We start from the raw sequence: 16437 nt of genomic DNA on the forward strand, positions 1-16437 counted from the left end.
TTTAATTTTGTTTGTTTTTGTGAGCTCATGATTAAGAGACTCTGGTTGTCTTAGAGGGACTTTGGATATTCCACAGAAACTATAAATATTTTGGAGTAGCTTTGAATGCTGAAGGTGACTCTGAATGTTTTGGTGTTTGTTTGTTTTTAAAACAGGGTTTCTCTGTGCAGCCCTGGCTGTCCTGGAACTTTCTCTGTAGAGAAGGTTGGCATCAAACGCAAGAAATACATCTGTCTCTTCCCACCAAAGGAAGGCTGGGGTTAAAGGCGGACCTGTACCACGTGCCAGCACCACTCAGCTGAGCCTGAATGATTTTAAAGAGACTGAACTTTAAAGACTGTGGAACTTTAAAAGTTTGAACTATATTTTATACTGTTGTCTAGACATTATGATAATATCTTGGGAATGAGAAAGAAAAAGTTATGGCTTATCAACGATGTGTTTGAAGCATCAGGTTGACAAGGGGGTCATTGTGCAGGCTTGTTTTATGTCAACTCCACACAAGCTAGAGCAGCTGTGGAAGGTGGAATCTCAAAAACTAAATACCCCACCAGATTGGTCTGTTGTAGGCAAGCCTGTGGTGCATTTTCTCAATTTCTCAGATTCCCTGCAAGAACTCTGAAAAGTTACACTTTACTGTGTAAAGGTAAGAGGTTGCAATGAAAACCCATGAATGTTAGAGATGTCAAGACGATGGAATATCTTCCAAAGAAAGCCACAGGCACCAAGCAGAACCTCCACGAGAGAGAAGCCACATGTGCTTTGGGGGGAGGGGAGAGCTGGAGGGGCGGTCTTGCTAAAGTCATGGGAGCCCAGTTGATGCTATTACAAGCCTCAGAAGTTCATGGAGATGCAGAATTTGCTATTTGGTTCATCTGATATGAATCTTATTCTATGCCCAACCTTTTCTTGCTATGTCCCTGCACCTTCCTTTTGAGAAGGGAATATTTATTCTGTGCTAATGAGTGTTAGAAGTATGTGCCTTGGTTTTTATTACATTGTATATGTGTGTGAGTGTGTATGTGATGAGTGGGACATGCGCCATAACATGAAACGTGGGTGTCAGAGCACAACATCAAGGAGTTCTTCCGGATTTCTATCTTTCTAAATGTTTTCATATAAGATAAAAGTTTAAAAATTGCCTTGAGTTTCAAAAGACAGTGTAGGAACAGTTAGAACACTTTGGAGTATGCCAGGTGTGATGGCTCTGGGTAGCAGACGTAGGAGAATCAGAAGTTCAAAGTCACCCTTAACTTCATGTTGTGTTTGAGGCAAATTATATAAATATATATATGTATATATATAGTGTATGTGTATATATAGTGTGTGTATATATATATATAGTATGTGTGTATAAATACATATATATACATATATATGATGCATACGTGTGTGTGTGTGTGTGTGTGTGTGTGTGTGTGTGTGTGTGTGTGTGAGGCCTTGGCTATCTTAAAAAAAAAAACATTTATTTTAAGGACTACAGAAATGTTTACAGTTGGGTGCATTCTGCACACTGTGAACAGCTCCACTTCAGTACCAGTTTTCTTAGTTCCTTTCCTAATTACTGTGATAAAATACCCTAGTAATCACAACTTAAGGAGGAAGTACCTTATTTTGGCTGAGGGTGTGGGCACAGCTCATCCCAGTGGGAATCACAATGGAACAGAGCTTGGTTTCTTTGAGTGTGAACACACACACTGACAAGAAGCACCTTAAAGGAAGTAAAGTTTACTTTGGCCTACAGTTACTGACGGGAACATGACCAAGAGCAGAAGGCCGGCTAGTCACATCTCATCCAAAATGACAAGCAGGCTCTGCTATGACATCTCAAGGCTTGCTCTCCTTTGCCTTACTTCCTCCAGAGAGACTCCACCTTCCAAAGGCTCCACAACCTTCCCTGTGCCACCAAGAGGTGACTAAGCGAACACATGTGACTATAGGGGGACATTTCACATTTAAACTACAACACAGCTGATACACACTCCTAAAGCAAAACAGCCACCTCCCTCTACCTATGCCTCCCTGGGACAACAGTCTCCTTAAACCATGAGCCAAAATGTAACCATCCTCCCTCATGATGCTTCCTGCCAGACAGATGTTCACGGAAACAAGAAAGGTAATAATAGTGACAACAGCCCATCACTAAAACGCTACAGTCCTGGAAAGGCTCAGCACTGCGCCTGTAGAACACTCCTCTCCACTGCCCTCCCCATTCCTCCTACTCCACTCCACACTTTGCATCTGCCCACACGTTTAAACTGCTCTGAGGACCTGGTTCGTGGCCTTGCAGGACAGGCTTATTTCACTTAGGGGCATGTTCTCAAGCTCCATCTGTGTTTTAACATACCAAAACTTCCTTCTTGTGAAGGATACTCAGCCTTAAAAAGGCACAGTTTTCCATCTGCTAGAATATTTTCCAAAGGGTCACAGATTCAAGGCTTAGTCCCCAGCTTGTCACAGCTGGTAGGTAGCAAAACCTGTGACACTCAGGGCCAACAAACAATCGTAAATCATTCATGCACTTGAAGGAGACCTTGGAACTCTAAGTTCTTCATTCCTTCCTTCATCTTTCTCTTCCAAGCTCCTGCTTGAGGTACTTAAAATGAAACTTCCAAAATTATGAGTCAAAGTAAACATTTTATTATTGCTCCACCACAGGTATTTGTGACAGAAGCAGAAAACTCACTCCCATCTGTTGGCCCTGTGGACAATGCTTTTAAGACTAAAAATGCATCATCACTCCATCCTCCGCTTTCTCGTCATTTAGGTATGGCCAGAATATTTCAGGTCTTTGCATGATCCAAGAAGTCGAACTCCTGGGTCAAATGGTAACTCTATATTTAACACTTTGAGGAACAAACATGCTACTTTCCGAAACAGCAGCATCGTTTTACATCCCCTCTAGCACTACATAAGGGTTTTATATTCCCTAACTCCTTGCCAGTGCTTGTTTTATGTTTCCTCATTTGACAGTTACTCCTGCGAGGGCAAGATAGAATTTTATCTCGGGCTTATTTCTAAAAAGGAAATTTGTAATGATCGACCAGTTCTTCCTAGTCTACAGCATCAAGCATAGAGTTCGGGAACTAATTATGAAATACCCTCAACCAGTTCTGAATAACCAACTTTTCTGAGCCTGGTCTCCAGGTAGCCCTGGCTCCTCGTTATCACCATCCATGAACAGCCTCTCAGCAACAACCAGCCTTGGCCTCTCCTCTAAGTGGCTATCGCAATGAAAGCTATGGATACCAAAAAGAATTTGTTCTTATCAGACTCAGGCAGAAAGCTGGGGCTGTCCACGCCTACCTGCTTGAGGTAAGTGCTTTCTAAAGTCCCACCAGAGATTCTTCCTCACAAACTTGGGTTACATGACTTTTCTTAATCATTTCTGTATTTGGCCTTTTTGATATGGGCTGGCTTCAAATAACCCCTCTGGTCCTGCCTCCTATGTGCTAGGATGACAAGCATGTGCCACCGCACACAGTCAGTGTAGTTTATTTTCAACATTCCTCAACTCAGAGAAGATTCTCCAGGCAGGGCACTGCCAGCAAGAGCCCCTCTACCAATGAGCTCACACAGACACTTGTTCAAGTCTCTAAGACCAATGAAGTCTGTACTATATGTAAACTTTTTTCTATCTGCCTTAATTCCCCACCCCTTGCCTCAAATCTTCCTGAATATTTTTGGGGGTTACTATTGCATGCACAGTCCTATCACATGTTCTTAACACCCTGAAATAACCTTACTTTGGGGGAATATCTGGTTACTATTTAGATAGTCTTATGGCTTGGACCTTAAATGTCCACCAAAGGACCATAGACTAAAAGCTTGGTTACTAGCTAATGGTGCAACTGGAAGAATATACAACATTTAGGAGAAGGGGCTTAGTGAAAGGAAGTTGGTTATTTGGCACACACCTTTAGAGAGGCTGTGGACTCACTCTTCTTCCTCTGTTTCCCTGGCTGCCTGAGTTAGCAATCACCTGAGGCTTCAATCACCACTTGCCCCAAAACCCATAATATGCTATGTCGCCACAGGCCCAAAGCAACAAACAGAAACTTCTAAAACTGTGAGTTCAAACAAACCCGTCCTCTTTTAAGTTGTTTCTCTCTGCTATTTCCACAGCAGCAAGAAGCTAATAACAGTTGGCACCACACATACCTTCTTACCTGCAGGTTACTTATTCTTCTGTGAGCACCCCCCCCCCCACGGGGCTCTAACTCTGGGCATTTGGGGCAGCTGGCCCTCTACATCCAAGGATTCAAACAAGTCTTTTGAAGAAGACATCTGCAGAGCTAAGGATATAGCTCAGCTAATAGAGTGCTACCTAGCATGCATAAAACCTCTATTTGAGCCCCCCAACACTGCTTATACAGGGCATTATAGTGCATAATTGTAATCCTAGCATGTGGGGAGTGGAGGCAGGAGGAGCAGAAATTCTCGGTCATCCTCAGCTAGACAACCTGGCATGCATGGTAATGTCTCAAAAGCAAACTAAAGGTCCATACTGACCACGTCTGAACGTCTTCAAACGCTATTCCCTTAGACAATAGAGTGCAACAGCTACTTCCACAGCACTTAAAGTTTTACTAGCTATTAACAGGTTACTGGAGGTATAAATACAAGTGAAAAGAGATACAAACAGAGGATGTCATAAGTTATGTGCAAATACCATACCATAGAAAGAATAAGGCAACTGTGGTCTCTCCTGGGGTCCTGAGCAAATGTCCTGGGAACTATGAATGAGACTCCATGCCCGGGTCCCATTTACCTCACGCAAAGGTACACTAAGAAAGTGAGGCAGCTGAGTCCTGAGCCTGTGCTTTCAGAGGGCACTCTCCAGCCCTCCAGGAGTTACAGTGGGCCCACTGATTGAGAAGGCCCTTTAAAGGTGAAGCACAAAGCCAGTAGGTCCCCAAACCTCTCTGTCAAAGAACCACAGTTAGAATTCATCTTCCCTGAAACTTGGATGTTTCCAGAAATGCTACCACCTGTCAATCATAAAGGTACAGTCTTTGAAGGAAGCACAGTTACAATATAAGAAATCACAGGGTTTGGTCTCCTTAACCTTCCAGTTCTTACGAGTCACCTTGTTCTCTCCTCTTCCATTTGATGGTTATCCGTTCTGTTGGTTGTTAAGTAGGTCTGATAAGAGATTATGGGAAGTTTGTTTTACTTTATTTTATGGGAGCTTAGAAGCACAGGGTGGGAAAATAGGCATATGCCATCATATATGGCCTGAGAACAGATTTAGAAAATGCTGCAACTTCAGTGCCTATAATAGTATATAAGAGTTTCAAAAATATCTGCTAAACAAAGTACGTTTACTAAAGCTAGAGGTGCCTTCCACCACCACCTTCTTGGTAGAAGGTGGAGAGATTAAAAAAATAACGAAGATTACACTTTCTCTTTACTAATTCAAAGGCATAGTATGGACCTATGTGTGGTAGCACATACCTGTAATTCCAGCTATGCAGGATGCCGAACAGGCAGATCCAGAGTTTGGGACCAGCCTGGGCTAAACAGTGAGAGACTATTCCCCAAAGTACACACACACATACAATACAATACAATACAATATACAGTATGTAGGTATAAATAAAAAGAATCCATAATCGGGTTTTGGTTTTTAAAAATATGATACTTAAGACTGGACCCAGGACCTCAAAAACAATTCCAAGTTAGTCTTTGTTTTCTAATTAAACAGTCCCCTGGAACACAAAAACTTAACTAACACACTTTTTCTTGCTATTCAAGTGGCTTATCCTTTTAATGTATTTTTTTTTCTAACTAAATTCTGTACTCAAATTCCCTCTGTTTTCCCCTAATGTCCTGCATTTGATGGTATGTGTCCTCTGATTCTTTCTGGCTATGAGCTTTCCTCAGATTTCATGGTCTAGGTTGGAAGGCCAGTCAGGTATTTTGTATGATGTTCCTCAGCTGTTGTTTGTGAGTTTTGTGTCATGTTTCTCTCAGGGCTATCCTGCAGTCGTGGAATTTGCAAGAATACCTCCCAAGTAAAGTACCCATCTCACTCAATGCTATAAAAGACACATGTGTTTTTCAATGATTTTAGTCAAAACAAACACTTTTACCCAATCTTGGTGCCTGTACAAGTTGACAGACCGTTGTGTACCAGATGTGTTTGCACAGACCTATCTGCAGGCTTGGGAGATCCTATCTGGTTTCACTTGGGTTTTATATCACGATTGTGATGCTTTCATTTTGAAATTAATTTATTTAAATAAACATTACTGGTTTTGTACTTTCACTTGATATTGTCAGTTCTTTTCCCAACTTTCCCGGCTACCCAGCCAGCTTAGTCAAACATGTGTTCTGGAATTGGAACTATTAAGTGTATTTACTTCTCATATAGTGGTAGCCTAGAGCTCTTGAGGTTGTGGCTCCAACCACAAGCCTTTCTTGGTTTCTCTGAAAGCAATGTTTACTTTTCCCTTTCAAAGTATTCTGCCTCTTACATGCAGTGCCTGTCACTGGCCTCTCAACACAATGACATGGCACAGACAAAGAAGGTTTCTGTCCCTCATCCCACTTCTGTACCACTAAGGAGTGGTATCTGGTGACTGGCTGACCCAGAGCATCCTCAGCGGCCCATTTGCACGCCGGTTTTATGTTTTCTTTATGCTTCAGACACTTCGGACTGTTGAAATGACAACCACAGGTAACTCATCTAAAGACCCTAGGGCAAGAGCCGCTGGGAACTACAGACCTTGTACTGAAGGTGAGAGTTGGCGCCTCAGTGGAGGCTGTACATCCTTCGGACCCACCACACACCCTTCTTCACACCAAGTGCTCTCCCAAGAGCACCCCAGACCCAGTCCAAGGGAAAGGCAGGCCTGGCTCCACCCACCACTGGATCCTTAGAATAGGAATCTCTCTGCCTGACAGTAGGTGAATGAGGGCCTCTGGGCTATAGGGCTCCAAGCTGAGCACCTGTCCTGTCCTGATGCTCTGCTTCGGGGAAGGGGCTGCAAAGGAACGTGGCAAGAGGTCCGGTGCAGGGCTCTGGAAAGAGTGAATAAGGCCTCCCCGATCGCCGAGAAGAGACAGAGAGACCGCGTAGGATGCAGCGGTGATGCCTACGGGGCAGCGGGGGGAGCCCGCTCGTGCTCTGCGCACAGGCTCTCCCGCAGCAGCGTGGCACGGACCCCGGCCCGGCCTACCTCGCCTTTTAGCGCGCACAATGCCCTTCTTCTGCAACACGAACGTGGACCCGTTCACTAGGCTCGACACCACAGCCACGCCCAGGCCGAGCGACACGGCGGCGGGGCTCGGGCCGCGCGCCCCCTCCCCGGCCGCCGCAGCCGCCGCCGCAGTCCCCATGCCGCCCGCGCCGCCCTCCGCTGCGCGTGCGCGCGCCGCGCCCCACAGGCTCGCAGAGGAGCGGCGCGGGGCGGGGCGGAGAGGGAGCGGAGTTCGAGGTCGGACTGCGAAGTGAGACGGGGGCGGGAGCGGAGTTTGGGAGTGGATGGGAAGCCTGCGGTGGGGACGGAAGAGCCCCCCCCCAGTCCCCCCGCCCCCGCCAAGGCTTCTGTGTGAACGCTGAGAGAGAATTCGGTAGAGCTTGCTGGTGCAGCGTCTGGGGCAGGAAGCTCTGCAGTACTAAGAGCCCCAGGAGGTCTGCTGGATGCTGGAGGTGGTCAAGCTGTCCCCAGAGGAGCTAAGGTCCTCTAGGGACTCTGATCTGTTCTACCACAGAGATGCTTTCTTCTCGTTGTTCTGCTTCCCTGGGAGGTCCGCTGCCTTCACGCAGGATCATTGACCTTGTGGTCATACTGTAGTGTTTCATTTTAATTCTTAATAAAGTACATCGAGATTATGGGGAAAAGTTATTTTGATTCACTTAGTCAACTCTCACCTAAGTATTGTGGACGATTCCAAAGGCAATGCACATTTTTTTTCTCTTTTATTTTCTCTTTTATTATTACGTAGCAATCTATTTCCATGTTATCACACAATTATTGTTTTAATAGCTATGTAATGTCTATGAAAATATAATGTATCAAACCGTTCATCAGTTTGTTGGTTGTTAGGTTGTTCCAAGGGTTTGTTTTTACTATTCTATAATCACTCCATAATGAAAACTTAATTTTAAAAGTCCCAGTTTAAGAAGTATACATGTCTTTTTGAAACTCTATAAAGTAGCATTATTCCTGAAACAACATAGAATTGGACTATTTATGCATTGAAACTACTGAATGATTAGCCCGGTGGTGGCGTTACATGCCTTTAACCCCAGCTCCCAGGAGGCAAAGGCAGACAGGTCTCTGAGTTCAAGGCTAGGCTGCTCTTCAGAGTGAGTCCCAGGACAGCTAAGGCTACACAGAGAAACCCTGTCTTCAAAAACCACCACTACCACCACCACCCTACTAAACTTGTCTACCATTATTTTCTTCAGAGTGATAATTTACTCATAAACATCACTATTTTTGTGAGGCAAATGAAACCACTGAACTAAGGTAGTAAGAGTTTTTTGGGACAAATTGCCAGGCTGACTCAGACTGGAGAACGGCATCCTGCCAAATGAGCCTTGTCAGTTTTATGGGGAGGAAGCCTGCTGGCTGGACAACCTAGGAGTTAGTGTAGGAACTTGGATCTGTTGCAGACTGAGCTGATCGGAAATTAGATGACCTTTCCCTGAGGTATTTGACTGGTTGGGAAAGAGAAAGGAAATTTCTGACAACCATAAATTGAGGAATGCTGAGCTTGAGTTCCTGTGTAATAATAGTGTTTGTGTTCCTATTCAATAATAACCTTTCTGTTTACTGGGTAAGGATCCGGCCTGGCTTAAGCTTTGTGTTAGGATATTGTCAGCAGCACTGGTACAGGCCTGCTTTGTGACCTAACAATTTCAACCGTTTGAAATGTGCCCTTCAGTGACACTGGCTATGTGCACATGTGACACCACCATTCCATTAGAAAACTTTTCCAGCACTTTCATTTCCACCTCACCCCAAGCCAAGGAAGACCTCCATCAGCTGTTAGTGTCTGTGGGTTCTCCTACTCTGTTTCTGTCATCTAAGTGGAATCATATAATGAATGTCCCCTGTGACCAGCTTATTTCTTGGGGTATATACTCAAGGTTGAAAGACGTTGTGCCACATTTAAGAACATCATTCCTTTTTTATGCCCGAGCAGTATTCAGTCTCATTCATACTCGGCAGTTTGCTCATTTACCTGCTAAAAGACAGATGTCTGCATCTCTTTTTAAAGATATTGTTTAACCTCTGTGTTTGCCTGCACGTATGTGTGTGTACCAGCTGTGGTCCTGATACCTGTAGAAGCCAAAAGAGGGCCTTGGTTCCCCCGGAATTAGAGTTACAGATAGTTGGGAACTGTCACAGTTCTGAAATTAAACCCAGGTCCCCTTCAGGAGCAGCAAGTACTCTTTACAGCCGGCCGAGGCAGCGATCAGCTCCTGCTTGTACCTTTTAACCACTGTGGATTTAGCTGCAATGGAGACTGGTGTAACAGTTTATATGAAGGGTCTGCTTTAAAAAAAAAAAAGTTTATTTTTACTAGTAATTCTACATATTCACATGTGTATGTGCGGATCGGTGTCTTGTGTGCAGATACCTGCTGAGGCTGTTGAACCCCCTGGAGCTGGAGTTACAGGCAGTTGTGAGCTACCATAGGTGCTGGGAACTGAACTCTGGTTTTCTGCAAGGCCAGTGCACACTCTTAACTAGTAAGGGATCTCTCCAGACAATTATTAGCTTTAATATTATGAAGCTTATTTTTGACCACTCAATTGCGTATGTTCCACACAGACACACATGCCTGTGTGTGAAAATAATTTTTTGAAAATGATATATTTTTTTAAAAAATCAGACACTATTTATAAACTTTCACAACAGCATTCATTGTAGCTTCATTCACAGTGGTCAAAAGATACCATTATTTAAGCTTATTATTTTTTAAAATTACTTTTATGCCAAGAATAGTAGTATATAATTCCAGGACTCAGGAGGTCCAGAGATTTCAGGTTTTAGGTTAACTGTCTAAGGAGCTGGGGAATGTAGTTTAGCAAGTACTTGACTAGGCTCTAGGTTTTTATTCCTAGCACAGAAAAAAAAATAGTTCTTGAAATAATCAATAACTCCTGTGGGTAATTTCAGCAAATGAAGGTGTCAGAACAGCAGGAAGTGAGAGGTGACGGTTTGAATGAGAATGGCCCCTATAGGCTCCCGTGCTGGTCCCAACTGATAGACATGTATAGGATTTGGAAGTATGGCCGGCCTTGTTGGAGGAGGTATATCACTGGGAGTGGGCTCTGAAGTTTTAGAAGGTTCTTACCATTCCCAGTTATCTCTCTCTGCCTCCTACCTGTGGATCAAGATGTATTGTCTCAGCTGTTCCTGCCACCATGAGTTATTCTGAATCCACGGACTGGAGCCCTCTGAAGCTGTAAGCCCGACTAAACACTGAAGTTGTCTTGGTCATCATTGCGGTTTGTCACAGCAGTAGAAAGATAGCTAAGACAAGATTCAAAAAAAAAAAAAAAAAAAAAAAAAAAAAACTTCTTGAACCTTTGAGGTTACCATTGCTCTAGATCCTTGTCTTGCTTATTGTTGTAAAACGTGTTCATGACAGCCAATCCACATCCCGTGCAATTCCGGTTCATCCGTGTAAGTTAGTAACCCGTTTCCTATCATCTCCTTGGTGGTTTCTTACTGCATAGTGTTTGTTTTTCATCCATAAACCAGACCTTTGAGGCCATTTTTGGAAACTTTTTCTGTGTAATGCATGACAGGTAGATACTTTTTCCCTATCAATGGTGCTTAGAGATACAGTGCCTTGGTTGTAAAAACAGGAATCCAAGAGACTGCAGATGACTTTGACCAACTGTTATCCATCGACGCAGAAGGGAATATCTGAAGAAAAACGGCCATCCCTTGAGGAAGTCTGTCTCACCTTGGGCAAACAGTTTCAAGAAGGAGACACTATAAGAGAGAAATGTGGGATATGGCCTCAACAATTTGCTCATTCACAAAGCCTGTCAGCCTGCCCCCCAAAAAGGTTGTAATTAGCTTTTTCCCTTGCTAGACCCCTCCATTGCCCACAGGAGAGGAACTGCCCCTTGCTGGGTGCACTAATAAATACAATTCTGTCTGGAGAAGTCAGGGTCTGGTCTCTTTCTGCCATTTCTCTATACTGCCTCAGGAATCTAACAGGTTTTGTTGTCATTTCTTTTTTCTTTTTTATCAAAGGTAGTTAGCCCCACAGAAACTCACATCTCTGTAATCATTCTCCAAGCTTTCTGCATGATTAACCAATTACGTCATGGGTGGTTTGGATGTTTTGAATGCTTGGCCCATAAGGAAAAACACTATTAGGAGGTGTACCCTTGTTGGAATAGGGGTGGCCTTGTTGGAGGAGGTGTGTCACTGTGGGAGTGGGCTTTGAGGTTTCCTATGCTCAACCTACACTCAGTGTATCTGACAGTTTCCTGCTGCTGCCTATGGATCAAGATGTAGCACTCATAGCTCTTTCTGTGGCACCATTTCTGTCTGTAGGCTGCCATGTTTCCTGCCATGACACTAAAGGACTAAACCTCTAAAATCATAAGCTATCCCCAGTTAAATGTGTTCTTTGATAATAGTTACCATGGTCACAATGTCTCTATACAGTAAACCCTAACTAAAACTACCAGATTGTGAAGTCTTGCTCCAACAAATATAATAAGACAAAGTCATCATCTTTATCAGGGATAAAATGCAAAAACCTCTTGACTAAGAGGTTCCGATTCTGGTGCATGCTTTTTTCAAAGAGAGTTTTTTTTTTTTTTTTTTTTTTTTTTTTTTTTTTGTCAAGCTTACTTTTGTTTGGTTTGCGTATTCCTTTTCTGCAACATTGAAATTATTTGTTTTTACTGGGCATGTAGAATTATTTTCCCACTGGATGGTCATCATCATTTTGGCTTAAACAAACTGTTCTCACATTCAGTGTGCTTTAACTTGCCTTGTAGGGTGATGTTTTTTAAATTGTATGTCTAAAATTAAAGTTAGTAAAATCATACTATTTGGAGTTATGTGTCTCTTACATCTGTTTCAATGTTTGATGACATTATTTGACTCCTTGGGATAAGAAAAGAAGAAATAATGTCACTTTGTAGTTATTGCCTATGGTGGTTTGAATAGGTATTGTCCCCGTAGACTCATGTGTTTGAATGAATGTTTGGCCCATAGAGAGTGGCACTATTAGGAGGTATGGCCTTGTTGAAGTAGGTATGCCTTGATAAAGGAAGTGTGTCACTATGGGGGCAGACTTTGAAGTCTCCTATGCTCAAGCTACACCCAGTGTAATACACAGTCTCCTTGTGCTACCTTCAGATCAAGATGTAGAACTCTCAGCTTCTCCAGCAGCATGTCTGCCTGTATGTTGCCATGTTGATAATGATGATAACAAACTAAACCTCTGAAACTGTAAGCTGGCCCCAATTAAATGTCTTCTTTTATAAGGGTTGTCATGGTCATAGCCTCTCTTTACAGCAATGAAAACCCTAAGGAAGACACTGCCTATCTTTGTTTTCTATTGCTGTGAAAAAAATATCATACAAAAAAAAATACTTGGGGAAAGAAAGGGTTCATTTCAGCTTATAGTTTCTAGTTCATCATTGTGCTGTTTGAATATGCTTGGCTCAGGAAGTGGCATTGTTAGGAGGTGTGGCCTTATGGAAGAGGTGTAATCTTGTTGGAGGAAGTATGTCACTGTGGAGGTGGGACTTTGAGGTTACATACATACATACATACATACATACATACATACATATTCAAGTCTGGCCAGTGTGATCCAGAGCTTCCTCTTGGTTGCCTTCAGAAGACAGTCTCTTTCTTGCTGTCTTCGGATCTTTTCTACCACCATATCTGCCTACTTCCTGCCATGCTTCCAACTGTGATGATGAGAACCTCTGAAACTGTAAGTTAGCCCCTATTAGATGTTCACCCTTATGAGTTGCCTTGGTCATGTTACCCCTTGACCGATACAAAACCCTAGCTGAGACAATCACCCAGGGAATTCAAAGCCGGAACTCAGCCTGGAGACAGGGGCCACAGAGGAGTGCTGTACACTGACTTTATTTACATCTATGATTTGCTTTACCTGCTTTTTCATAGCTCCCAGCACCACCGAACACAGTCTGCATCACTCACAATTGTAGATTGTCCTGAAGCTGTTTGTATTTTAATGTTAATTCCGCTCCCACCCCCCCAAGAAGGGCTGGCTAGTCACATGACTCCAACTGAACCTTCCCATTTTAACTAGTAAAATAAAGGAAAGCCAGTGACTGGGCGGGTCGAGGTAGGTGTTCAAGGGTTGAGAGGTCTGAGGAGGTCAGAGGACAGAGGTTAGAGATCGTGGCAACATAAGCTTCCCAAGGACCAGCTGGACCCAGGTGGGATTGATTGGTGTTAACTAGCTATGAACATTAAGGATTTTATGGGTCTAATAGCTCATATAGAAGGGTAGTTTGTACCTTTGTCTATTTGATGCAGTCTTGTTGCGTAGAGGATTTGTGGGTTGAGAGTTGAATATATAAACCTGTATGAAAAGCTATTGGGCTGTAGAGTTGTGTTTGTGTGGGATTTTGGGGTACAGAAATATCCCGGGACAGAGGTGGAGAATAGGTGGCAGTAAATTGCCAAGGGAAGGGAGTTTCACAAACGAGTTGGGCTGTGTTGGCGGCTCAGACTAAGCTCCAGAGGTGCGTGGGGCTCTGTATCAGGGTTGGGCCTGAGGAGTGAGACCTCACGGATGGTAAAGAGATAAACCGTTTGTTATTTTTTAATATTTACTGTAACACACAATGAACTGGGCCCTCCCACAGTAACCACCCACCAAGAAAAATGCACCAAAATACTGCACTTTGGCCAGTCTCCCAGGGGCCATTTTATCATTTTACCTCTGTGGCTTTAACCCTTCACCATGGTCCCCTCTTGGCTCTTCTTCAGGGACCTCAGGTCTAGCACAAAAGGCCAAGCCTCGGTTGTTCTCTAGGACCCCAGCATACCCTTAAGGTCAGTATCACCTGAGTGACTCTTATGTTACCCAGTTTGGCTGTTAGTATGAGATGAATCCAGCCCATCCTCCACCCATCCCCTCCCCTGGACCTTAGCTTCTGTGTGTTGACTCTGTGGAAACACTTCCCAGAAGACTTCATCTTAGTGATGCTGGGCCCTTCTTAATCACTGCTCATTTTTAGCTCCAGCTGTCTAGCATTGATTCTCAGAAGAGCAAAGATTTCACTTTAATGGTTTCCATTTCAAAACATCACTCAAAGCCCACAGATAGACTTCTTACTTAGTTCTGAAACTTCAATAGCCAAGCCTTCATTGTCTGTGTTTATCTTCCAGTATATCTGCTAAAGTCCGAGCACTCAATGACTTTCCCGGTTTCAAGTTTCAGATGCCTCCAAAATCCTCCCCCACACTTGAGGTCAGGTCTGTTAGCAATGCCCCACTCCTGATACTAATTTCTCTCTAAGGTTTTATTGCTGTGGTAAAACACCACCACCCAAAGCGACTTGGGAAGAGGAGGGTTTTATTCAGCTTACAGTTCCAATATAAATTTTTAAAAAATTAAAAATAAAACAAAGCATTGAAAAATATCTGGCCGTGAAAGCTGTAGTGTGTCACAGTGTGTTCCTTGCAGTGAGTCACTAGTCTGGTTTTAGGCCTCTGGCTTCAGCTAAACCATCGATACTGGATCCCGGACAGAACACCTCTTGGTTATCCTGTTGTTATCCTGTGTCATGGAGATCCTGCAACTTTGGATCTGCAGGGCCAGCTCCAGCCATTCATAGGTGAGGTAGATTTTGGGTCAGGCCAACTTAAAGCCCTAGATTTGTACCTGGGTGGTAGCTGAGGTGGCCAGCACCCCAGATCTTTTATACTGCACCACCAGGGTGAGCTTTCCCTGCTCTGGCTAGCTCACCCAATGTTGCAGCCTGCAAAGGGCAGGGTCAACTCTCACGTCCTCGAGGCTTGCTCTCCAGCGCCAATGACTCTCCCCAGTGCTGCAGCCTGTGAAGGGTGGGGCCAGCTCTGCACAGCCCTTGGACTTTTACATGGTTCCAGGTGGCAGCCCAGAACTGGTAACATGAACCACAGTCACACATCCCTGATGCCACATGGCCGTGGACTCAGACATGGCCTTTAGTGACAGCATGGATTTGGACTTCACCTTGGCTTTAGGTGGTGGGACAGGCTACTCACAACAGGCTAGTCCTCTACTTGCACATTGTGGGGTCTCTCGCTGCCCATGCAGACCTCTGGATACCCTCCACCTGCCTGGCTGGCTTCTGGTTCTAGTAGAAATAGCTAGTTGACAATTTCTTTTTTGGTTTTGCCTGCAAGCCAAATGTTGTGAGACACAGAAACAGGTGAACCCCAAGAGCTCATTGGCCATCTATCTAGTCCTGTGGAAATGTAAAGAAAGTCAAGACAGGAACTCATGCAGGGCAGTGACGTGCAGAACAACCCTGAGGGCTAGAGCAACCAAATCCAGTTACTGAAATGAATCGCCATCTCTGGGGGAAAACACCTTCGCAAACACGACGGGACTGTCAGAAGTGAGGGAAGAACCTGTGAGTCTCTGAAAACGTAGGGACCAACGGTGCTCACCCGCTTTGTTGCAGACACCTGGGCACCAATGACTCCCGATTGAGAAATTCCCGATCCAAGTTTGTAAGGAGTCGGGAAAATGGCAAATTTGCAACAACTCGGAAGAAATCTGAGCAGAACCACTGGCCAAAACAGCAACCAAAATCCGTGCAAGATTGTGAAGCTGAAGCATTCCACCCACACATGGGGGACCTTGGTGTCCCTCCTCCAGCCCCGAGACTAGCCCACTACTAGGTAAGTGGGCAGGGATCTGCGCCCTGTCTAGCCCTGCAGCCTCAGAGTGCACTGGAGCAGCTCCGGCCACTGCCTTAACTCCAGCGTGTCTGCTGCACACCGTCAGCCTCCCTGGGCTGCCTTTCTCACCATGCCAGAAGCGAGGCCCATCCCCAGATTTTCAAACTTTCACTTACTACCTTAAAAAAACAAACAAACAAACAAACATAAACAAACCATATTTCTGACACTTCAGCTTGGTCTTTCTGTAGGATTTCACTTCTTAGTTAAATTCCTCTCTCACATCACCCACGACCATCCTTATTTCATTCGGCCGCTTTTTGTGCCTTTGAGCAGACATGTCATCGTTAGTTTCTGTTCTCCAAGACTTCATCTAAGTCCCATTACTTGTCAGTTTCATAGATTTAGTAATTTTTGGAAGAGTGATATTGTCTCGTTTCTTTTTTGTTATTATTATTCTCACATATATTGCATCCCGACCGTTTCCCCTACCTCCCCTTCACCTACCCTCTCCCTCCAACTCCCCTCTCCCCCACTTCTACTCCTCCTCGATTTCCCTTCC

At 44.2% G+C, this 16437-nt stretch overlaps 1 protein-coding gene across 1 annotated transcript in view; it reads right to left on the reverse strand.

The window, feature by feature from the left end:
* The window catches only part of NIPA1 (NIPA magnesium transporter 1), a gene marked incomplete at its 5' end in the record, with an annotated part of 32298 nt that extends 24954 nt beyond the window's left edge, over window positions 1-7344 (reverse strand). The window contains one exon of the mRNA XM_080914799.1: window positions 7185-7344. Coding sequence (XP_080770925.1) covers window positions 7185-7344 — 160 coding nt within the window. The remainder of the gene's footprint in view (window positions 1-7184) is intronic.
* Between the last annotated feature and the right edge of the window lie 9093 nt (window positions 7345-16437).

Source organism: Micromys minutus (assembly GCF_963924665.1).
Source record: "Micromys minutus genome assembly, chromosome: 3".
Taxonomy (NCBI): domain Eukaryota; kingdom Metazoa; phylum Chordata; class Mammalia; order Rodentia; family Muridae; genus Micromys; species Micromys minutus.